Consider the following 23,749-nt stretch of genomic DNA (forward strand, 5'->3'; position numbering starts at 1 on the left):
CTATCTCTAAAGTCAATGAAAAAAAAATCATCAGGTGAGGATTAACAAAACAAAAAAACACACACAAAAAACAAGAACAAAATTGATAAGAACAGAGAAAGATAACGAAGATTCCGAAGATCATCTACCAATAATGAGCACCCAAGTGAGATGAGGGAGCAGAGGAAGAATTACACAGCCTACCTTTTGGCCAACACCCAGTCTGGGGATACATCATTGTGAAGGCACCCAAAAAGTGCCGCACGAGCCCTGGCCAGTGTGGCTCAGTGGACAGAGTGTCAGCCTGTGGACTGAAGGGTCCCAGGTTCGATTCCGGTAAAGGGCATGTGCCTGGGTTGCGGGCTTGGTCCCCAGTTGGGGACATGTAGTCAATGATTCTCTCTCATCATTGATGTTTCTCTCCCTCTCCCTTCCTCTCTGAAAGCAATAAAAATATATTTTTTAAAAAGTGTCACATGACAAGATGAAAAGAACATTTCCTCTGGGAAAACAACTTACTGTTGAGTGTAGAAAGATGATCTGCATTAGAAATTGTGCAGAAATAAAATTTCAAAAATCTAAATTAGTAACATAGTAGGATAAGCCCCCCCCCCACGATTTTTCAGAATGCAGAGAAAGAGCCCAGAAATGACAATGATGAGAAAACCATGATAGATATGGAGAAAAAAGACCAACCTAAATATTCTAGGTGTTAGAAAGAAATCAGAACAATTAAGAGAAGTAACAATCTAAAAAGTTTAAAGCTTGCTGAATTAAAAATAAAACAACTAAATATAGAAGCTGATAGGGCTTCCAACATTCCAAACAAAATCAATAAAGTGACTCATGACTAAATCAATCCTGATTTCAAGACTTAGTGTAAAGTTACAGTAATCAAGACAGGGTGGCGTTGGCATAAAGATAGACACACAGATTGGAGCGTCCAAACAGAGCCACACATATGTGACCAATTGAATTTCAACAAAGGTGCCAAGACGACTCAATGGGGAAAGGGTGATCTTTTCAGTAAATGATGCTGGAACAACTGGATAACCACATGTTAAAACAACAACAACAACAAACCTTGATGCTTACCTCACACCATACACACACACACATATATTAAAAATTACCTAAGAGATTCATGGGGCTATTCTAGAAAAGAGGAAAGGGAAGGAATAAATGATGAAGTCCAGGAGGCCTAGGGCTTGATACTCTATTTAAATGCATCTTGATTTAACAAGAATAGCATGAGCTCTTCTAGAAGAAACACGAGAGATCATCTTTGTGCCCTCAGGTTTGGCAAAGACTTCTTCAATAGGATACACAAAAGCACAAACTAGACAAGCACATCAAATTATGCTTCTTTTTTTCCTCGCCCCCAGGGTGACCTTTCCTCCTCCAGCACATCACTGGCCATGCAGTCTGGGCCCCTTGATCTTTCCTCCCTAGAGATAATGTCTAGGCCTCAGTTGTATTTCAGCTCCAGGCCCAGAAAAGCAGCAAACCCAGACAAGGCTGACCTCAGGACCAGCTGCACGGCATAATGACCCCGGCCCTGGTGCTGACCAATCAATCCGTGGAGACCGAGACCCTGAAAGGACACACCTGGAACGTGGCTGAATATTCTAAGATCTTTCCAGGAACCTCCCCTAAATCGCCACCCTTAAAACCCCGAGGACTCAGAGTGCTCCGTGCCTTCCTCCCCTCCCCCCACCAGGTGCATTACCATTACCTTCCTCACTGCCACGCTCCAAGGCCCCTTCCTTTGCCTCCAAAACTTGCTTCCTCAGCCCATTTCCTCTACGAATTACCTCTGTGGTTTTATAAATAAATGTTCTCTTATCGTTTGAGACCTGGTTCTGAATTCTTTCCTGGCCAGAACTCAAGTACCGAGGTTGCTGAACGGGGGCCTGGTCTGACCCCCCCACACAAGACGAGTCCAGGTGATTTTTAGAGGACGTTCACTGAAGCTGGAGACAGTGAAACAAGGAAGGGCCTAGGATAGAAGCGGCAGGAGAGGAGCTAGGTGGGAAAGGAGCCCAGGCTGGCCGCTCTGGCTCACTAAGAAGTTGGAGAAAAGGGGTCCTGGGGACAGGGCCAGGGGGTTGGCCCGGGGCGAGCTGCTGCTGTCCGCTGCTCTCTGGTTGTAAGCCTTGTGGGGTCCCTCAGAGCTTAGGAGATGCAGGCCTCTCGGGGAAGGAAAGGAGGGATGGAAAGTTGTGGCGTGGACATGCTCCCAGAAGGGAGAGAGCACCAAATTACACTTTACACTGAGTACACTTCAGTAAATGCTTTCCTGCGCTAAAGAAATGGGAAGACACACCCTAAGTAAAGAAGCCACTGGGCCCACCATACTGCAGAAAAGGGAGGGAAGAGAGAGACACGGGGAGATGACCCCTCAGACCAGCTGAGGATGGTGGAGCCTCAGCATGTGGACGGGAAAGGAAGTCGGGAGTCAGAAATCTCCTCCTCCAAGTTGTCCCTCACATGTGAAGGCGACAACACAGAAAGACCACTCATGGCCCTTTCTCTGAAAGGAATATGTTTAACAGGCTCCAGGTGATTCAGAATTAAGACTTCAGGATGGGGAGGAGATGAGACCAAAGGACAGGCACTGGCTCTTTCCCGGGGGAATCCAGCCTGAGGAAATAACGATAAAACCACCCGGCTGGCACCGTGGCAGGGGCACCCTCACCACACGGGCAATCCCTGGAGGCGCTGAGAAGCCTCTGACAGACGGTCTCAGAGAGGTCCAGCAGCTTGCCCGAGGCACACAGCTTGGACGTGAACCCTAATGGGGAAAGGGACAAAGTTCAGCTGGGAATTATGATGCTCTACTCAAATACCGGAAACAACATTATGTCTGATTCAGAATAGCCGGCGACCATAAAGTGATGTTTACAGGTGTTCTGGGTGGGACTGACGGAGGGGCTTATGCCATGGCTCTGAGAGAGGGATCGGGGTGCAGACCAAGTGGGGAGGGCGATCTGGGCAGAAGAGGCAGGAACTGGGTCCTTGGGCAGCATTCGTGAAGAGCAACGAATTGGTGAAATGTTCATGTGACACTAAACTAGGACAGAACAAGGAGAAAGAATGAGCCAGACATTTCTATTTCAACAAGGCCAAATCTCAAAGAACACGTTAGGTCAAAAAAGGGGGAAAAACCACACCAAGTTGCAGAATGACATGTAGTATGTAAATACCACACGTACAATATTTTTCTGTGGTTACACATCTACATACATGCCATGAGGTGGGAAGGCTCTGCCACCTCAGCAGGGGTGGCCCGTGCTGCAGGCAGGGCTGTGATCAGGAACGGTGCTCGCGCTGTGGCCAGCAGAAGTCTCTGAGACGGGAGTGTGAATTCCACATTCTCTTACGTGCTCTCTCTCTCTCTCTCTCTCTTTTTTTTTTTTTTCCAATGAGAACTATCTTTTTATTGGGGAAAAGGAGATGGCAAAAGTAGGAGGAGAGCTCTTCTCACGTTGTTGGGAGCGTTAGATGGGCTTGTACAGGACAGCACGTTGCTCTTGCTGCTAAAGCCACATCTGGTTTTCTAGCTTCACGTCTGCTGGTGGGCGAGGACCAGCGGGAATGTGCAGAGGAAAGTCACAGACTGGGGTTGGGGGAGGAACATGCAAAAGCCACACTAATTGAGTTACGGTGGTCAGGGGGAGCGAGAACAGAGCAAATGGCTAAATGAAATTCCACTTTATTCCTGCAAACACCACTGGGAAGAAGTCATCTGTGACGCGCAGCTTCCGTGCCAGGTGTAAGGACGTGCTTAATGAATGCCATTTAATGAAGAAAAAGGCTCTTATAAAACACCTGGCACAGGCAGGGTGCGGGAGCCACAGGCAGGGGCCGCGGCCACACCTGCTGGCATTTTAATAAGCACCTTTCCAGCATCCACTCTCCAAGGCTGGTCAGCGGTGTCAGACCAGGTCCCTGCCCGCTGCCCACACTCGCTGACAGTTCAGGGAGCTTATTTCTTAAGGACCATATGCTCAGGCACCGATCGCCCTGGAAGGTAATTAAAATGAATCATTTTCCGCCAAAAGGGCCTGACCAGCACCCCCTCAAAGACCTCAGAGCCAGGATTCCCGCTCCAGGTCCCCTGGCTTCCACACTGAGATTCCGAGTTAGGATTCAGATCTCTAAAGACCCAGAGATGGAGAAAATCTTGCAAATTGTTTCTTATAACTTGGTTCCACTAAAACAGAAATGCTATGATTTTTAAAAATATATGTTTTTATTGATTTAAGAGAGGTAGGGAGAGGGAGACAGAAACATCAATGATGAGAGAGTCACCGATCAGCTGCCTCCCGCACGCCCCACACTGGGGGTCAAGCCCGCAACCCGGGGATGTGCCCTGACCGGGAATCGAACCGTGACCTCCTGGTTCATAGGTCGATGCTCAACCTCTGAGCCACACCGGCCGGGCCAGAAATGCTGTGATTTTCATGATTCTCGGCCCTAAAATATTTTTAGGTGTGGCTTTCTTTATGTTCCCTTACTGATTTTGGAGCCAACCTCAGAGAAAAATCTCTGTGTGCAAAGTTTACTATCATTTCTCATGGTCTGATGAAACATTGTTTTTGTTTTGTAATGATACCAGGAAAATCAAGTGAAGTTTTGCAAAACGTAAGACAGACCTATTTCCTCTACAATTATATTCATAAAGTTCTATGCCCAGACCCGAAACTTAATTTCAAATACACCCAATGAAACAACGCCCTTCCCGGGGAGACGGAGCCTGGTGTCGGCAGGCACACAGGCGGCTCTGGTTAGACGCTGTGCTCCTGCTATATGCCATGCACCGTGTTTGGCACTGAGATACTTTTAAAAACCAAATGATAAGTGTATATTACTCAGAGAAAGAAGCCAGCTGAAAGGCTGTATGATTCCAACTATATGACCTTCTGGAAAAGGCAAAACTATAGAGACAGTGAAAAGATCAGTGGTTGCCAGAGGGGGTTGCGGGAGAAGAGGAAGAGGCAGTACACAGAGGGTTTTAGGGCCGTGAAAATGCTCTGTATGACGCTATAATGGCAGTCGTATGTCGTTACACATTTGTCCAAACCCATAGAATGTGCAGCACCAATGTGAGCCCTGAGGTAAACTATGGGCTTTGGGTGATTATGACATGTCAATGCAGGTTCATTCTTGAGTGAAAAAAAAAGTACCATCTGGTGAGTGACGTTGATAATGGGGTTGGAGGCATATGCAAAATCTCTGTACCTTCCGCTCAATTTTGATATAAACCTAAAACTTCTCTAAAAGAATAAAACATGAAAACAAAAATAAAAAAACAACAAAACTAAAAAAAAAAGAAAACAAAAACAAAACACCAAGTGAGACCCATAGCTTTCCCCCTTTAGGAAATTAAATTGAAACATATACAAATCCCTAAATTAGGAAGTAAAAAAAGCTCTAAATGTCGGAAGATATGCAAATAAAGGGCTATAGGTTATATGCTTTCATTTTAAAACAAAAGGAGCACATTTACTGAGCACCGACCACGCACAGACACTGCACCAGGCCCTGAGAAGCGTCCAGGGACACGGCAGCCGGCTCCCCCGCCAGGAGGAGAGCGCACAGTGTGGCAGGAAACTCTGAGCACTAACAGGAACGCCGGAGTCCACACAGACCCAAGCGCTGCCACAAAGTAAGACACGGGCATGGAGGCTTGGGAGTCAGCAATGCGAGGGAACTTCTGACTCGGAAGGTTGGGAGTGGCTTTCTGCAGGACGAGGTGCGGGGAGGGGGCTGAAGGCCCTGCCCCTGGAGCCACCTGGGGGACTTTGACAGCGACCACTCACTGAGCACCTGCACTATTCCTCACGCTTCACACTCACCTCTAACCTTCCCAACCCAGCAGGTAAGCTTTATTCTACAGACGGGGGAAAGGAGGTTCGGAGAGGGTAGGAAACGTGCCCACGGTCACACAGAGAAGGAGACGGGCCACGCAGGATGTGGGCGTACGCGTTTGCCCCCATGCCATGCTCCGCGGCGAGGCGGCGCCAGCACGAAGGAAGCACAGACGCAGACTCGCTCACTTTCCATTTGAGCAGCCCACTTGCCAGGGTCAGTATAACTTCAAACTGCCAACCGGGCTGTGTAATGAGTTTTCCTCCTGGGCAACACAGACGCACGCACCCCCAAACACACCGCTCCGCACGGACCAGGAAGAAAAGCTGCCCCAGGAAGACGGAGGAAATCACAATTCCAAACTCCCCGAGTTCCTCCACGCGGAGCTTTAAAGTATGTGCAGCTCGACAGCATATGGCAAATCAATTACTAGTTTAAATCTTAAAACACAGGCATGGCAAGCGTGGTGCAGAAATAATCAAGAGCAACGGTTCGGTTTAGATTACAGTGAGCCACTAGAGTTTCAAATACAATAAATCATCATTCCAGGCAATGGGAAGCCATATTGACACTTATTCCTAATTTGAATATTTAATTAGGGTGAAGTTCTTCATCAAATTATTGCAGAACTGGGAGAAAGCCTGGAAGACTTACACAATTACTATCTTAACCCCTTACCAGCTGCTCACCGTGAGCACAGATTCTGGCCCCCGCTCTGCAGGGGAGGACGCCTGCACCCACAGGCTGACCTGTGGCACTCAGAGTGCTGGTGACTGACGCTACCGCCGGAGCAGAAAGGAGCCAATGGTGGGAACAGCAAGGCCTGAGGGCGTGGGCTGCCTGTGCCGGGACTCAGCTCCGGAAGGAACTCTGGGCAGAAAGCATATGCGCGAGCGCCCACTGTGTGCCTGGGGGGGCACTTCCATATATTCCCCCACTTAGTTCTCATGACAACCCTGCAGAGAAGGTGTTCTCATCCCCATTTTACAGGAGAGGAAACTGAGGCCCAGAGGAGTGAAGAAACTCGCTCCAGGTCACAGGGACGGTGTCGTCAAGGTGGCCGGGTCACTCCTCTCACACACGCACCCCTTGTGCTCACCAAAAATAATGACAACGAGAGCACTTGAAGTCAACAAAAACGCACTCAAAGCTGTATCGTGGATATTCGGCATTGCACAAATAAATTGGATGGGGGGCAACCAAAACCCAGGCCTCCTCAGACAGCACCCTAAAGTTTAACGCTTGGATTAAAAATGCACCCTGCGCTGCCCATGTAGTGGAGTCACAGGGTGCTGTGGGGTGAGGAGAGGCAGCAGCTCCAGGTCCAGCCTGGTCCAGCCCCCTTGACACAGACGCCGTCCACACCCTCGCAGAGGCGGGCACCGTGGGAACACCGCTGGTGTCCAAGGGGAGGGGAACGCCGGTAACAGGACAAGAAAGTGTGAATTTATTTTTCTCTTCTCCAAATGGTAACAGCTCAACAATAGCATTTATAACTATCAGTTTAGACAAGAGATTAACATTTCCTTAAAGTCCTCTTTTTCACTATATGAAAACTTTTACTGACATTTCATAGACACCATGTGATTCTGCATGACCAAGAACAACACACTTCCCCTCGCAGTCTCCTCCAGGGCCCCCAGGACAGGACCAAGGCTGACTGCACGCTGCACTTGGAAATGGTAGGTCTGAAGATCCCCAGACCCCACTGAGAAGCTCACGATGAGGGACATGCCAATCGTTTCAGATTAGCAAATTTCTCTTAAAAGCTCGAGATGGGTTCAATTACCCTCTTTTGGAAAGTGTGGAGGCTCCATTTGCGATGGCCACTTTGAGCAGGAAGCTGATCGCGGGACAGAGGAATGAGCGGCCCACGCTGCCCTGGGCTCGGCCCCCGCCACCCCGCCAGGCTGGCAGGGGGGACCCAGCATCCGTCAGCCCTGCTTCAAGCCTGCTCCTTGCGGGAGCAAATGGCGTCGGGAACTTTGAAACTTTCCTTTGTATATTGCATTAATCCATAGAAGAAAATCTCTTTTAATGAGGAGTGATGTAGTTACAAACTCTCCAGAGCCATAATTAGAGCAAACTAATTGAAGTTGTGTTTTGACACACTTTCCAAATTCACGGGTGCCGGGTGACATATTCACAACACTGCCGCCGCACAGCCATGGCGACGACAAAATCATTAGGCTAATAACACTTATTTGCATTCTTATCATGCCGGCAGCTCTCCCTTAAATACTGTTTCTACTATTGCTCCTTTGCTGTAAGTTTCCACGGGAAGATATTAACAGTAATTATTAGTACTTTAGTGGAATTTTAATGTTAAAGAATAACAACGTGCATTAACAGATACACTGAGTGCCGATTCCTTTTCTTAACCACCGTCGGAAGGTTTGGGGTTCTTCCGCAGCCCCCGCGCCTGACGGTGATGACAGGGCACCGGCTTCACTTCGGACACGGCTCCGAGCCCACGCCCAGTGGAAACTGAAGTCAGGGTTTCTGAACAATTTTGTCTCAAATGTTTGACAAGAAAAAACTTTCCTTTCTTGAAGCACATTAAAATGAAACAGTTAAGGAGAAATTTTTTCCAAGCAGTTAAAAAAAATCAACAATTTACAGCATGGTCCTTGGTAATAACACTAATGAATTCCAGGAGGACGTGCTTTAGCCACTCGGTCGCTGCCCCTCGGTGATTAAAGACAGACTTGGAGCAACTGGCACGCGAGAAAGGCGGGTGGGGGCGGGGCGGTCGGCTCTGTCCCCGTGGAGGCCCCGTTTGCCACCAACAAGGCCAATTTTTTGGATGCTTAACTCAGACACTCACACACAGAGAGGAAGACTCGACAGTTCTAAATAATGGTTATTAATGACTCCCTCCTCTAAACTGACAAATCACATCTGAAATTGAGAATGGAAGAGGTATGAAGAGTGAACAGAACCTGATAGGATGCCAGCGGGCAGAGCGCTCCGCTTCCTCTGCGTGGGAGAGGGGCAGGGCCCTGGGAGACAGTCCAGGCCAAGGGTGTGACCACGGCCACCCACCCCAGGCGCTGGCTCCAGCAGGTCGCGCATGCGGTGGCCACGGGCAGTGAAATCGCTCTGGTCTCTCCCCAGGGTGGAGCGTGTAAGTGCCAGGTGCACAGGACGGCGGCCGGGCCGGGCCGGCCCCGCTATGCCTCTCCCCGAGGGTGGCCATCAGACCTCTGCCCAGGTCCCCACTGGAGTCTCAGGGTTGGGCCCGACGGTCACTCTGATTCTGGGCTTCTATAAGGATCTTGGGATCAAGAAAAACAACCATGTCATGTCCCACTCATAACTCAGGAGAAAATGGGGCACACGACTGCCCTGTCTTAACTAACATGTTGAATTTGAACCATTCACATTTCAGAATGGATGTCTACTCTCAATGGGGAAAACCTGAGTGAGTGAGGAAAACGCTTCCTTAGAAAAACGCCCAGGACTGTCCTCCTTTGAAGCTTGGAGTTTTCGGTTCCTTAAATTACCATCCTTGTACCAATCTGCTACTTTTCAAGTCACTGATTACTAAAAAAAAAGGAACCGGAGCTTCATAGCCGCAGCAGCTCCGAATCATGGCATTTGTTCACCGCCTTTCAGTTTTATTACACTGAGCCCTGCGATGCCCAGACACCTACCTCCCATATAAAAGAAATGAAGAAAAAAGCCCGTCTGGGGCCGCGGGCACCGCACGTCCACTCCAGATGATCGGGTCTAATCTTATAAACTGAAATATTTAAAGAGTCTCTAAACCTCACTGACCCTACTTTTAAAAACAAGGAACATATGGACACAGCTAGCTTTTCATCTTCTTCCAGCCGTCTAAAATATCCCCTTTCCAAACTCCAAGAGGAGTGAGGCTGCCAAACTCAGATTCATAAAAGGCCGCGAGCGTGAGAGCGCAGGGCAGGCGGTGAACGGCCCACAGAAAACACCAGACCGTAACAAAGAACCTCCGGCAACGTTCGCCCCCTCCTTGCCCAGTCCCCAAATCGGGGGAAGACAATGTGCTGAGCAAAGTACAACAATGACTAATGGGGGGGATGGTGGCCACGGTCTGGAACAGTTCGTGGTCACGTCTGGTGCCCGGCAGTGCCCACTGGGTGCAGCGCACTCTGAGGCAGAGAGTCCCCAGATTCAGGGAGCCTTGAGGCTCCTGGAAGGCGGGGAGATGCAATGGTGGGACCTGGGTTCCGATCCTGCCTCCTCTAATCCTAACGCTCTGCCCTTGGGTAAGTCAGTCTCCGCCTCTGCAAGCTTCAGTCTCCTCCCTTGTTAAGAGGAGGACCTGTGACTCACCTCACAGCATGGTTATGAAGATTAACACAACACACACCAAATGTTTACATGGTGCCTGACACAAGATGCTCAAAAAATTGTAGCTGAAATAATAATGATGATAACTGTGTTTATTCTCATAATAATAATTAGTATTATTATTCAACTGGAAATGAAACACCTGCTGCTCAAGTTCAATGCTGCCCTCCCCGTGGGCAGAAGCCCACCCCAAATCAATCAGAAGGGCCTTAGAAAAATTACTGCAAGCAAAGGATTTTGTTAAATATCCAATAATTGAAACCCTGTCTTGAAATAGAACGGCAAGGGGGGGGGTGGTAAAGTCCCGGGAAATATTGCTTGTTTAACACCCATTTTTACTTTGTTTGGCAGCTAAATTCACACCGAGAGACGAGGTGAAATATTCCACAGACTAGCTGCCTGCAAATAGACTGTCAGCCTCCACTCTGATAAAAGGCAAAATGTGCGCCTCTAAATGCTCCGGCTCACAAAACCGACCCCGAAGGGACCTGACAAATGTGTCCTGACACACGGAGAACTATTCTCACAGCCTGAGGAGGCCTTTCTCCACGCCCCGGGCTCAGCCCCACTGCACACGCTCCGGCGCACGGAGAGCCAGCACGGGAGGAAGCCATCCCAGGTCTGCAGCCCCGTTCTCAGGACGAGGCACACGTCGCCACCAGAGCCACCACGGAAAACCACGGACAGCCACAGGCATTACAGAGAGGACACACTCACAGGCAGCAAGTGCCTGGCCAGAACTGGAGGTGCGAGGGGGGCCGAGAAGGCCAGCTCCGGGGGGCGCTGCACAGACGAATAGTCTATTCTTCCTTAAACAGAAGCTCTGGCTTCCCAAGAAGCCACAGGAAACACTGATATAAAAAGTGTATCGCTCAGCCTGAGCTCATCATTCCTGTCTAACAAAACCAAACTGCATTCCGGTAAAAATCACGCCTTCAGCAGTCTTGTGACTCCACCACTAAGTGTGATCCTGTGACAGCGCTGGAAAGAGACTCGGAAAGCCTTCCTCTGTAGGTCTCTGCTCACCACTCTGCTGATCACCAGAATAAATCCAACAGCTGTAACCTCGCTTCATCAAGGACTTGGGAGCCATCCAAGGGCCCGAGGACTCAATGCCGGGATCCTGGTGCGTAGGCCTGTGCCTGTTCCCTCGGTCACCATCTAAACCTCAAGGGGACTGGACCCCGGCCGGCGTTTGCTCATCTCCCTGAAAGGTGGGGACGCAGACAGGGAAGCAGATGAGCTCTCCACCCCCACGGGCACGCGCTGAGCAGGAGCCCGGGGACGCCACGCGTGAAGACGGCTGGGACACGCACTGGAGTGGCTGCGCCCACCACCGCCTCGCTTCATCAAGGACTCGGGAGCCATCCAAGGGCCCAAGGACCCAACGCCGGGACCCTGGTGCGTAGGCCTGTGCCTGTTCCCTCGGTCACCATCCAAACCTCAAGGGGACTGGACCCCCAGCCGGCGTTTGCTTGTCTCCCTAAAAGGTGGGGACACAGACAGGGAAGGGATGAGCTCTCCACCCCCACGGGCACGTGCTGAGCAGGAGCCCGGGGACGCCACGCGTGAAGACGGCTGGGACACGCACTGGAGTGGCTGCGCCCACCACCGGCCCCCTGATGAAGTGATTCACAACCAGGGACAACCAGCGACCGTAAGCATCAGGGCGCAGGGACAGTGTGTAACCCCAAGGGAGCTCACCTGCCTGCGTTCAGATCCCACCTCAACACTCAGCTGTGTGACCCCGGGAAAGGCATTCGACCTCCTTGACCCCCGTTTCCTCGTCTCAGAACAGAGGTGATGACAGTACCGGGCCCACAGCGCTGTATGAGGGTTAAGTGAGTTATTGTTCATAAAGCACCTGGAACAGGCCTGACACCGAAGAAGCACAAGTAAGTCTGCTGATGGGATGGAAGAACAAGTGGAAGGAGCGATGTATAAATACTAGTATGTGAGACCTCGTCTTATGTATCTAAGCCAGCGAACTGTGTATGTTTAATGAATATTTCCAGGCCACACATTCCTCCCTGAGCACTTGCTGTGAGCATCCAATGAGACGACAGTTGAAGAAAGTACTGCTGAGTTTGGAGGCACAGGGATGCGGTGCTGCCATCGCTGTTCTTTCTGTGCCACTAGCCTTTCCCGAGGCTTTAAAGCAGCGGTTCTCAACCTAGTGCTACCATCGCTGTTCTTTCAGTGCCAGCCTTTCCCGAGGCTTTAAAGCAGCGGTTCTCAACCTGTGGGTCGCGACCCCTTTGGCGGTCGAACGACCCTTTCACAGGGGTCACCTAAGACCATCCTGCATATCAGATATTTACATTACGAGTCATAACAGTAGCAACATTACAGTTATGAAGTAGCAACGAAAATAATTTTATGGTTGGGTCACAACATGAGGAACTGTATTTAAAGGGCCAGAAGGTTGAGAACCACTGCTTTAAGGGGAAGAAGGAGCATGAGAATCCCTATCATCACTAAGCCCGCCAGTATAGCCGTGAGACCAAACACAGGCAGGCAGCGAGACCGGCACGGGAAGGCCACACTGTGCCCGGCGACGGCAGGAGAGGAAGGGGAAGCGCGAGAGCGTGGGCTTCCCAGACGAGGCGAGGGCACCCCAGGTGTGGAGTGGACAGGCCAGGCTCGGCACGCAGGAGGGCAGGTGCGGCAGAGGCGAGGCACACACACTGGCCGGAGCGGAGAGGCTTCCGGAAGGAGGATGCCGTGCTCGGGAGCCGAGAGGAGACTCCCCGTTAACGTGAGTCGATGTGGGAGACACGTCAGACAACAGAAAGCCAGTGAAGGTTCCACACAGAAAGAGAGCGTGTGCGTGTTTGAAAAGCCCCCCAGGATGGCAGGAGGCCTGGGACTTGAAGGTTACGGGCAGAGTCCACGTGGGCCGTTCAATGACACCTGAGCCCCTGGAAGCCCCACCCTCGAGGGTCCTCTGTGAGACACCCCGGCTGTCGGTACTTTCGCCTGGAGTCGGTGGGAGGTAGCACTTCGGAGAGAGGACAGGTCACATGCACAATGCACAATGCCCGCCTGTGTCCCTGTGCAAAAACAAAGGAAAGAAAAAATCTGCAAGAGGAGTCACATCGAGGAAGAATGTGAAAATGTGTGTCCCTCTTCGGTTAAACAAAGCAATAAACGTGTGTGTGGTTTCTTTGTGAAGGAAAAGGAGGGCTAATTATTCCAAGTGAAGCCAGACACGGCTACGCCTGGACAAGCCCTGCAGATGTCAAGGTTCGCAGGCCACCGCTGATGGGACGAGGGCAGAGCCCTTCCCCTGGCTCACCTGGTTGCCCGCCTGTGTCCCTGTGCGAAAACAAAGGAAGAAAAAATCTGCAAGAGGAGTCTCATCGAAGAAGAATGTGAAAATGTGTGTCCCTCTTCGGTTAAACAAAGCAATAAACGTGGTGTGGTTTCTTTGTGAAGGAAAAGGAGGGCTAATTATTCCAAGTGAAGCCAGACACGGCTACGCCTGGACAAGCCCTGCAGATGGTCAAGGTTGGCCAAACCCCCTGCCACTCGGGTCGGGTGGCAAATACCTGGACAGGAAAAGGAGGACACGGCCCCCGATCTACGCCACTCGGGGCCTCTCGTTCAAGTCCTGCAGCAGCAGCAGGTGAGGTGTCACCTGTGGTACAAAGAGCATCTTATCACTGTCACTGACAACGGGCAGCCTGAGGATTTGGGGCTGTCAGCGTGGACAACAGGACGCCTGCCGTGAGCTAAGGCTCCGCCCGTCACTGGCTTATTCGGCAGGTGGGTCAAGAGGCAGAGTCCATCCCCCATCGTAGGGAGGCGGGTCAGCGAGGCTGGACACACAGCAGCTCATGGGCTCTGACAATGGGCCGACGGGGACAGGCCTGGGCGCGTGGCCTGAATTCAGATCACCGCGGCCTGGTTCTCTCTCCTTCAGGAGGAGCCATTAACCTTTCAGACGACAGCCCTGGGGTGGGAATGACGGAACGGTTTTTGAGGTCAGCAAGGATCTATGTTCTCAAAACCTGACATCGACATGCAAAAGTTGTGACTGAACCCGGGTGTCCCTGAGAGGAAGAGTAAGTGCATGTGACAGATCCTCTGCAATCAAAATGCCCCATTTCCCAGAGTACCTGTCACAGATTGATAACATCCACGCAAAAAGTTAAGTACAATTATGTCTGTCACTAGGAAACATACTTCGGCACCGGTGACTGACATCTCGCTGGGAGCTGACAAATCACCGGGAGATGGTGAACAGCTCAGGGGCGCCATGCACCCTCTGCAGGGAGCTCCCTGGCCGGCCCCTGGGAGAGGCCCCGGGGCGCCGCGCAGGTACAGGCTGCTCTGTGGCTTTGGGCGGGAGGGTGGCACTTTCTCCAGGGGAGGGACAGTGCCAGGAGGGTCACAGGCCCTGCCCATGGCCTGAGGTCTGTGTGGAGCAGGATGGACAAGCCTCAGCGCCCCAGGCCGGCGGGAAGGGCGGAGTGGAGCTACTGGAACCACATTGTCCACATTCTCCAGGACACCCCGAGCCCAACAACCACATAAACACGAGGTGTCCTGAGAATTCCGGCGCTCGAGTCCGGACTGCATATTTCAGATGGACTCGGAAAGGGACGAGCTCACGGTGCCAGGCTGGGCCGGGCGTGGTGAGGGTCAGGCAGTCACTCTGCGTCATCCTGGCCTCTGACACCGGCTCCGGGACCTCAGAAGGTGACGGCTACAAGTCGGGTGAGCAGACCTCGGGGACAGACACCTACTGCTCGGCACCATCCCCGCCCAAGGAGCTCCCGGGGCCCCTTGGCAAGGTGTGTGGGGCCCTCACATGGTCTCCTGAGCCTGAACTTCTGAGCGTGGGGGCAGGGAATACGACATCGCATAACGTCTGCGGAATCCAGAGGCTGTCTGACTGATGCCAGCAGCTGGGAACTCACCCCCCTGAAGTCGGCTTCTCCGAGGCCAAGCAGTTTTTACTTCGGGGAGGTTTTCTTTGCTCATTTTTTAAAATGTTAAGCCCAGATCTACCGCCTTCTAACTTCCTGATCTAATTTTGCCTCTGGGGCTTTCAATGACCCCTCCCCACCTGGAAACACCACTGACATCTCCTCCATGTTTAAACCTCCTTCGCAACGACCATGCAGACCCCCGCAGCCAGCTGCCGTGTCTCCCTCCACCAGGTCTGAACGCAGGGAGGCCTCACACTTGGGCAGTGCTGGAGGCGGCGGCCTCCCGAGGTGTGCGTGCAGGTGACGTGACCCTCCCAGTAGAGGCAGAGGTGTGGGGTAGTGCCTAACGGACGTGCCCGCTGTGCACACCAGGCTGCACTCCACACACCCAGGCGCATGCCCGGTCGTTTACACTGATGCTAAGCCAAGTCTCCTCAGAGGCCCGTCACCTCTCATCTCCTGGCCGCGGGGCTCCGGCCACACCGCTGCTAAGCCAAGTCTCCTCAGAGGCCCGTCCGTGCCTGCCCGTCACCTCTCATCTCCTGGCCGCGGGGCTCCGGCTGAGGAGCGAGTGGTGGAGGATCGGCTGTCACTCAGAACTTCAGCTCCCCAACAACTCTGTGTCGTCTGCACATTTGATCCACAGGCTTCTGAGGTCTTGATCAAGCCACTGGCTCTGCAGCTGAGCTGCCGGGCGGTGCAGTGCACCAGGGCCAAGCTGGGAGGACACAGACCATCCCCTCACCCACACCCCAGGGCGACGGGACTCCTTCACGGTGAATGCACCCGCCTCCCAGAACATCTCCACACGTTGGTGCGGGCAGCAGCGGAACCTTCTCTCCCCAGCAGAATCGCGGGTGAGACCCTGTGTGTGAGAGGAGTGGAGGCTGACCTGGTTGAAGCTGGAAGGTGCGTCCCCATCTGCACCGGCCCCCAGGCAGCGGCACAGAAGAGAATTGGAAAGGCCTGAACCGGCGGACTTACAGAGCTCAGGCCTGCCCAGAAGAGAAGGGGCGGTGTCTGAGCCTCAGCCCACGGGGGTGGGGGGTGGGGGGGGGCTGATGTCCAGAGTGGAAACAGAGGCTCTGAGCTCCTGGGAGAGGCAGCATCACCTTCTCCATTTGGAAGCTCAGAAACGTGTGCTGAGATGTGTGGGAGAGTCGCTGACTGAGGAAGAGCAGCTCTGCCAAGACCGAATCCCGCCTTTTGCCACAAACGTCACCAAACACTGCGTCCAACTCAGCGGATACAGCCAGGGGGCAGCCTCCGTCTCCCGTCTCCGGCAGGTCCACCGTGAAAGGACAGCGCGGTCTCCAGCCCAGGACTGGCACGGTCCGTAGCCACAGGAAGGACGCGGGCAGAAAGCACCCGTCCTGGGCAGCCCCGGCCTCCGGAGCAAGAAGGCAGCTCTGCTGTGACCACGAGGCCCTCAGGTGATGACCCCCTCTTCCTGGAGAGGTCCACCAACTGCCCCTTTTGTCTGAATTAAGCTGGAGGTCAGAGCTCACCAAGAAACGGCAGGGAATTCTTTGAAATATGAGTGACAACATAAGAAATAGGGGTAGAGCAACACAATTTTAACTTTTGAGACGAAGCCTGGAGCTCAAGAAAGCAATGAGGTCTGCTCCTGGCCCTGCTCCCTCGTTCCCTTCCAGGCCCCACAAGGGATTTGCTGGGGAAACGGCCCAATGCCCAATGCTCAGGAACCAGCCGGCCAGGCCTCCGCGCCGCCGCCGCCTCCACGTTTGGCCGGTAGAGGGCGCTGCATCACCACACTCTCACTCCAGCCTAAGCTTTGCAACCTGATCCTTGGTTCACACAAAGACCAGGCTTGAGGGGGTTGTTCGTATGCTTGTGGTTCAATACTACAGGAGTAAGAAGCAGCAAAACACAAACCTGCTATGACATGATATCACCTATGTAAAAAGTGCACAGAAAAATGACAATGATGCACCTTTGCTCACGGAAATGGGGTTTCTGTGTGTTCGTTATTTTCTGTATTCTGTCAATTTTCAACAAGTCTGTCTTACTCTCATAATCAGAAAATCCCCAGGATTGCTCAGGGGCTCGGGAGTTTTTGGGGGGAGGGAGGCGGTGGATGAGAGCAGCACGAGGTCCTAGGCTGATGGAGAAGCATTTCTGCAAAACTGAGTACTTGCCTGGACCTGCGCTGAGCGTGGGAGATCCCGGCACTGGACACAGCCCTGCCTCGAGGAGGTCGCAACATGAGCACAGCACAGAGTGAATGCTTAACAGCCGAGAGGCGCTCAGAACAGAAAGCCAAGACCCAGGCCCAGCCCCTGGTGTTCAGGGAAGGCTTCCTGGGAGAGGGGGCATGGAGCTGATATCACAGGTGTCACATGAGCAAAGACGCAGACGCAGGAAACAGGAAGGAAACAGGAAGGGAAGAAGAGGCTGCCAGGTCAGCGTAAGGTCTGAGGCTTGGGGAGGGGAGAGCAGAAGCTGCCAGATTCCTCTGCTGGGAGATTAGAGAGACCTGAAGCCTCAAGGGATAAAGTAACACACTCATCCGTTCATCAATCTTCAATGGAAAACTTGAGTAAGTGATCAGCATCTCATCTTTAAAAATTACCAAAGACGCTGGATAAGAAAACAACACAGAAACCAAAGGCACAGAAGCCCTATGACTCGGGAGGCCTGGCAGGTGCGCAGGCGCCTGTAAACCATTGCCCAGCGGCAGCGGAGAGCTGGGAGAGACAGTGGTTTTGACTGGGAAGCACTACTGTAACATTCAATTATCCTACTGCCTACTGGCTGACTTAACTCAGCCAAATTAGAATACATTTTATATTGACTATTTTGACATTTGTTTTATTTGGCAAGTAAAACAAAACTGATCCAATTTCCTTACAACCACTGTAAACCATAAACTATACAACCAGAGGTTATAAAATATATAAGCCTTATAAACACCACCTGCAGTTCCGCCCGGTGCCGCCCCGGGTGTCTCGGGCCCTCTCACCTCAGTGGCCAGTGACCATGCTCCACCGCTGACCGGCAGCCTTCTGTGGAGACCGGGCCTCCTGCTTTAACTCCCTGGGAGAAGCAGCACTTTCTTTACCCAACAGAAAGGTAGACCCTGCCCTGAGGTTGTGCCCGTTTCTAGGTCCTTCCAAGCCATATGATGTCAACAGGGAGCAGCTGTAACTACCCCAGGGATGAGCCTAAATGAACCCGCCCACAGGTGATGGGCCTGAGCTGCCCCTGAGCACAGGTGACCATGGTGATTGCACCTCTGACCGTGCCCTGCGTAGTGAGCAAGCGCTGAACTGAGTTGCATTAGCCTGGAGCTCCTAACCCAGGGGTGGGGAACCTTTCTTCTGCCAAGCGCCATTGGATATTTACATCATTCGAAGGCCATAACAATTATCAACTTAAAAGTAGCCTGCTATATTTGGGCAAACATTTAATTCATTAACTCATCCCTAATGCCTTGGCAGGGCCAGACCAAACGATTTCGAGGGCCTTACACGGCCCATGGCTGGACGTTCCCCACCCCTGTCCTAAACCAAACAGAGACACTCAGCTGCTCCACCTGCCCTCTGGGTACTCATTCGCTACCTGTGTCTTTTCCCATCGAAGTGAACTGGAAAACCGCTTCTGAAGTCTCAGGCGGTTCCAGGGGTAGTTAAGCTGAAGGACCACTCTTGGCTGTGGGTCTGTCAGGAGAAAGCCCAGACTGTCTTTATGGAGGATGAGCTGAAGGACGGAGCCCTCGGAGCTGCTGGCTTCTTCCGAGAGGCAGATGGATGCTCAGAGACCAGTGCAGCCCCGCCACCCCTGCACCGCCACGGGCAAGGCGTGGGTCATGGATCAGGAGGGGGAGCCCACCAGTGACCATTTTGCCCTGATCCTGACAGATTGTGTTCATCTCTATTCGCCCACATGGAAGCTTCTAGATCCATTCTCATTTATGTTACATCAATCCCCAATGACACCGCCCCGCCAAACCTTTCTTGTTTTATTTACTTTTGTGATCCCCGTCTCAAACTTAACCCATCATCACTGTTTGTTGTTCCTTGTCCTCAAATAATTTCCTCCTAGTGATGCGAGGTTTCTTTAGTGACAGGATTCCTTTCCCACCCGCGTCTTGCAGAAAGTGGAGACCGTGTCCACCTCGATTCCGACTGAAATCGGCTGCAGAGCGCCCAGGTTGCTCTCCGGAATTTCTTTGTGGAAGCAATGATTAAAACTAACATCTCCCGAAAAACTTCTCACTATTCTCTCAAACCCAAACTGCTCATGTCTTAGTTCTACTCATTGGGAAAAGGAACAGTGTGAAAATGAACACAATTACTTACCAACCCTCCTGGGTTTCAAATGAGTGGCCGGCCCAGGCAGAGAAGGAAATGCAACTTCTTCCGGCCGGGCTCCAGCCCTGGGGCTGCGGGCCCTGCCTGCGTGCAGCCGCCAGCCCTTCAAGCTGCATGCTCTGCTACTTTAGGGGCCTTCAGAATGTGTGCAGGACAGAATACACAATGGCCTTTACATTCAAGCAATGCAAAGATTTCTAATTGGATTTTAAAACATCCTCCAAAGGTAGACTGCTTCTGCACGATTTCAGCAGATACTGAGTGGAGGGGTTCTGAAACATGTGCCCTGGAACCCAAGACCACGTGACTGTCACATGCATCGCAGCACGAGATGCCAGGACCACGCCTCACCTGGGAAGGCTGGGGGCTGGGGTGGAAGCAGCTGACGACTGGGAAGGTGTTGTGGGTTGAGATGAGTCATGGTTTCTTGGAACTCTGCCCATTCGATACCAGATCCCCATGCTGTTCAGTTCCCTTTAGGAGAAAAGAGAAAACTTCATGGCGCAGCTTAGCACAAAGCATTTACCTGAGCGACAAGGCAAACCAACTCCTTTAAAAGAATCACAGCCTCAAACACCAGGGAACTGTTGTCCAGACTGGTCACATCACCCCCTTGGGCCCTGGGCATCACAGTCCAGACTGGCCTTCCTGCCTTCCTACTGCACTTTCCTTGGTTCTCGGTCTTTAAATTTTTTTAATTTTGTCATTTAATTGTGGGTGTTTACACGACAATCCACTTCAAGCCCCACTTCTAGTTCAGTGATACCGGCTCCCCTCGCACTTCAAGCAAACACCACAACTCGCCTGTCACCCAGCCTGTGCCAGGCCGATGGGCAAAGGCCCGGCTTTCAGGGGAAAGAGGAGGGTCTGGATTAAATGAACAAGAAGAGAAACAGAACATGACCCAGATCCAGGAGGCGATCTCAAAAGCCAATAGGAGAACTTATCCGTGGGGCCCCACGGGGTCCAGCGAGATGCCTACAGAGCCAGCCAGGGAGAGAGGCACGCGGCCGAGGGCCGAAAACCATCTACCACACCGATGAAATCCTGGGTCTCGGGTGGCTGAGTACAATGAACATCTATTGTCTTTAGGACACCCAGCATCCATTCACTCCCCAGTCTGACTTTTTATCTCCCCTCTGCATCTGGGGGCAGCCACCCCTCATTCTTGGTCCCTGAGTTCCAATGGCTCGGGCCTGGGAGAGAGAACGACATTTCCCAGGCAGCAGTGACAGGGTCAGGGTGCACAGGACCCCAGGGGGTCCATCAAGACCAATGAGACTGAGTTCTAGAACTTCTGTTTGAATGATCGGGAACACAGACTTGCTCTTTGCCTCGGGACTTGAACCTGGAGGAAAAGTAGGCGAACCAAGCGGGCCACCATTCCCCCACTGGGGAGAACATGTCTAGGGATGGGGTCCCCTGGAAACAGAGCCAGGAGGAGAGAGGGAGAAACTAGATCCTAGTGATGTTCTCCGAGCACCTGCTTCGGGCCACCCTGAGCCAGCCTGGCCCTGAGCTCTGCTGTGACAGCAGCCAGCCAACAAGCGCCTCCTTTTGCTTACGCCAGCCTGGGCTGGGTTCCCTCTCACCACAGTCAAAAGAGCCCAGAGTGAAATCCTGAGATTCCTTGTACTTGGTGCTTATGAAGTGGCTTCAGAGCCAGGCCTGTGCCGATACTGAGGCCACGGGTGAACCAGCCCTCTGCTCTTCAGGGAAGACGAATGTGCAGCCAGAAAACTGCACAAGGAATTATCACGTGGTCATGAAATAGCATGTTTTTCCCGACTCAGAACCCCCCACTGGCATCGGGTGCACTGGGAGAAAATCCACACCACGATCATGTCCCACGAGGTCCTGGTGGCTGCTCCCCTCCCCTCACCGACTCCCCCTCGCTCGCCCAGCCAGCCACGCTGCTCCCGGACATGCCACGCCCGTTCGCACGGGCGTCCCCTCCTCTGTCAGAGGCCCTGCCTCTTACACTCTGCAGGGCGGCTTCTTCTTACGCTGGAGGTCTCTGCTCAAGCCTCCCCACCTGACCCCCTCGCTGAAGGAGCTGCTGGTTCACTGTAGTGTCTCATTTTTGTTGCTCCCTAAAATGATATCATCATTAATGTCCTGTTCGTTGCTCGCCTCTCCTGTCAGGACACAACTCTGAGAGCAGACGCTTCGTTTGCCTCAGTCGCCACCTGCCAGGGTCTCTGGCCATGGAACGAAGGTGCCGTGAACTCAGTGGGCGAATAAACTGCCGAGAGCCGAGGCTCAGGGGTCCCAAAGGAGAGAACCCCTGGGCTTGGGGGCACCTGAAAAGCCCGTCAAGGATTAACACCAGGACAAGGCCACGGAAGGCCCTGAGAGCGGCGAGGGGCACGAGCTGAGGCGCGGGGGGTGGACAGCGTGGTGGTCTGGGCCGGCTGCAGCTCGCACAGGGAGAGGAGGCGAGAGAGACCTGGCTATGGAGACTCACCCAATGAACGTGTACTGCGGGGGGGCCTGCTTGGTCCGGCCCATGATCCGGATGTCACAGATCGCCGCCTCCGTGGAATCCCGGGGGATGAATTTAATGCACAGCCTCTTCTTTCTAAAAGCCACTTCCTCTGCAGGAAAGAACAACAAGGAAAGGTGTGAGTCTCTACACCAGCGGTTCTCAACCTGTGGGTCGCGACCCCTTTGGGGGATGAACGACCCTTTCACAGGGTCGCCTAAGACCATCGGAAAACACATATATAATTACATGTTGTTTTTGTGATTAATCACTATGCTTTAATTATGTTCAATCTGTAACAATGAAATTGGGGGTCACCACGACATGAGGAACTGTATTAAAGGGTCGTGGCATTAGGAAGGTTGAGAACCGCTGGTCTATACGGAGCATCAGGTCTCCCGTAACGTTCTCTTTCTGGTGGCGGAAGGGGCTGGTCATCCAAGCGCCTGACAGAAGGGCTGGCCCTGCGCCTCCTGCCCTCCCCGGGCCCACAGCGGGCAGCCGGGTGTGCGGGGCCGGAGCGCAGCCTTTCCCCGCGGAGAGGGCCTCCTGGGGCGCGTCACCTCTGCGAGGAGATGCCGCACTTGCTCACTGCGGCAGCCTTCACACAGGCACACGGACACCTGCGCGTGAACACACGTTATTACATGGACTGTTTTCATTTTTCCTTTTCATTGTAGAAATTTTCAAACATTCCCCGAAGTGCATGACCCCACATGTTCCTGTCATCTAGTTTCAACACTGTTCCCAATGGACAGGCTGGTTTCATCCCACGTGGCCAGGCTGGAGGATTTAAGATGAATCCCTAACACCGTGTCTTGTCACCTGTCGATAGCTCAGTAGGCATCTGGGGCAGACAATCTTTTTTAACACAATCACCATGCCATGATCATCCTTAAGAAAATGAACAACAATTCCTAATATCATCCAATAAATAGTCTGTATTCAAGTTCCCTTCATTATCTCAAGAATGTCATTTCTCTGCTGGCTTGTCTGACCGTGGCTGTCAGGTCTCTCAAGTCCCTTTTATTCTGTTTCAGCCTCTCGTCCTCCCTGTCTTCGGGGCGCTGGTGCTGGAGAAACTGGGTCACTCCCCTGTACCTATGAACTGGCAGCTACAGCTAAAGGCCCAGTAAGAGGCAAGTTAGGGTTCTTTAGGCAAGAACACTTCCCTGGTGGTGCAGGTACAGCTCGCCCCCTCGGCTTCTGGGGGTGTCGGCCTGTCCCCCGTGATGAAGTCCCCAGCAGCCACTCTCTGAGTATTCGCCTCCCCTGACAACTGCTGCTTAGATCCATCATTTCATTAAAGCAGTGGTTCTCAACCTGTGGGTCGCGACCCCTTTGGGGGTCGAACGACCCTTTCACAGGGGTCTCCTAAGACCATCGGAAAACACATATATAATTACATATTGTTTTTGTGATTAATCACTATGCTTTAATTATGTTCAATTTGTAACAATGAAAATACATCCTGCATATCAGATATTTACATTATGATTCATAACAGTAGCAAAATTACAGTTATGAAGTAGCAACGAAAATAATTTTATGGTTGGGGGTCACCACAACATGAGGAACTGTCTTAAAGGGTCGCGGCATTAGGAAGGTTGAGAACCACTGCATTAAAGGTTTCAAAGTGGCGATTTTCTAAAGCTGTCATCCTTCCCCATTTTTAGCTGGAATTCTTCTATATAAAAAAATAACTTTTCTTCAACTACTTGGTCTCTCTGGAATATGTTGTATAGAAAACAAGATAAATACGTGATTCTTTATCGAGTTTTCGTGATGAGTCTGCGCCTTCGCAG

General features: G+C 52.2%; 1 protein-coding gene across 2 annotated transcripts in view; it reads right to left on the bottom strand.

Annotated features, from left to right (window-relative positions):
• MVB12B (multivesicular body subunit 12B) overlaps nt 1-23,749 on the bottom strand; it is a 148,631-nt gene that overhangs the window by 85,320 nt on the left and 39,562 nt on the right. For both annotated transcript variants that reach the window (XM_014529406.1, XM_014529405.1), the window contains exons 5-6: nt 21,927-22,056; nt 19,811-19,933 (exon numbers count right to left, since the gene is read on the bottom strand). In XM_014529406.1, coding sequence (XP_014384892.1) covers nt 19,811-19,933; nt 21,927-22,056 — 253 coding nt within the window. The remainder of the gene's footprint in view (nt 1-19,810; nt 19,934-21,926; nt 22,057-23,749) is intronic.

The sequence above is a fragment of the Myotis brandtii genome, unplaced genomic scaffold (assembly GCF_000412655.1).
Source record: "Myotis brandtii unplaced genomic scaffold, ASM41265v1 scaffold68, whole genome shotgun sequence".
Classification (NCBI taxonomy): domain Eukaryota; kingdom Metazoa; phylum Chordata; class Mammalia; order Chiroptera; family Vespertilionidae; genus Myotis; species Myotis brandtii.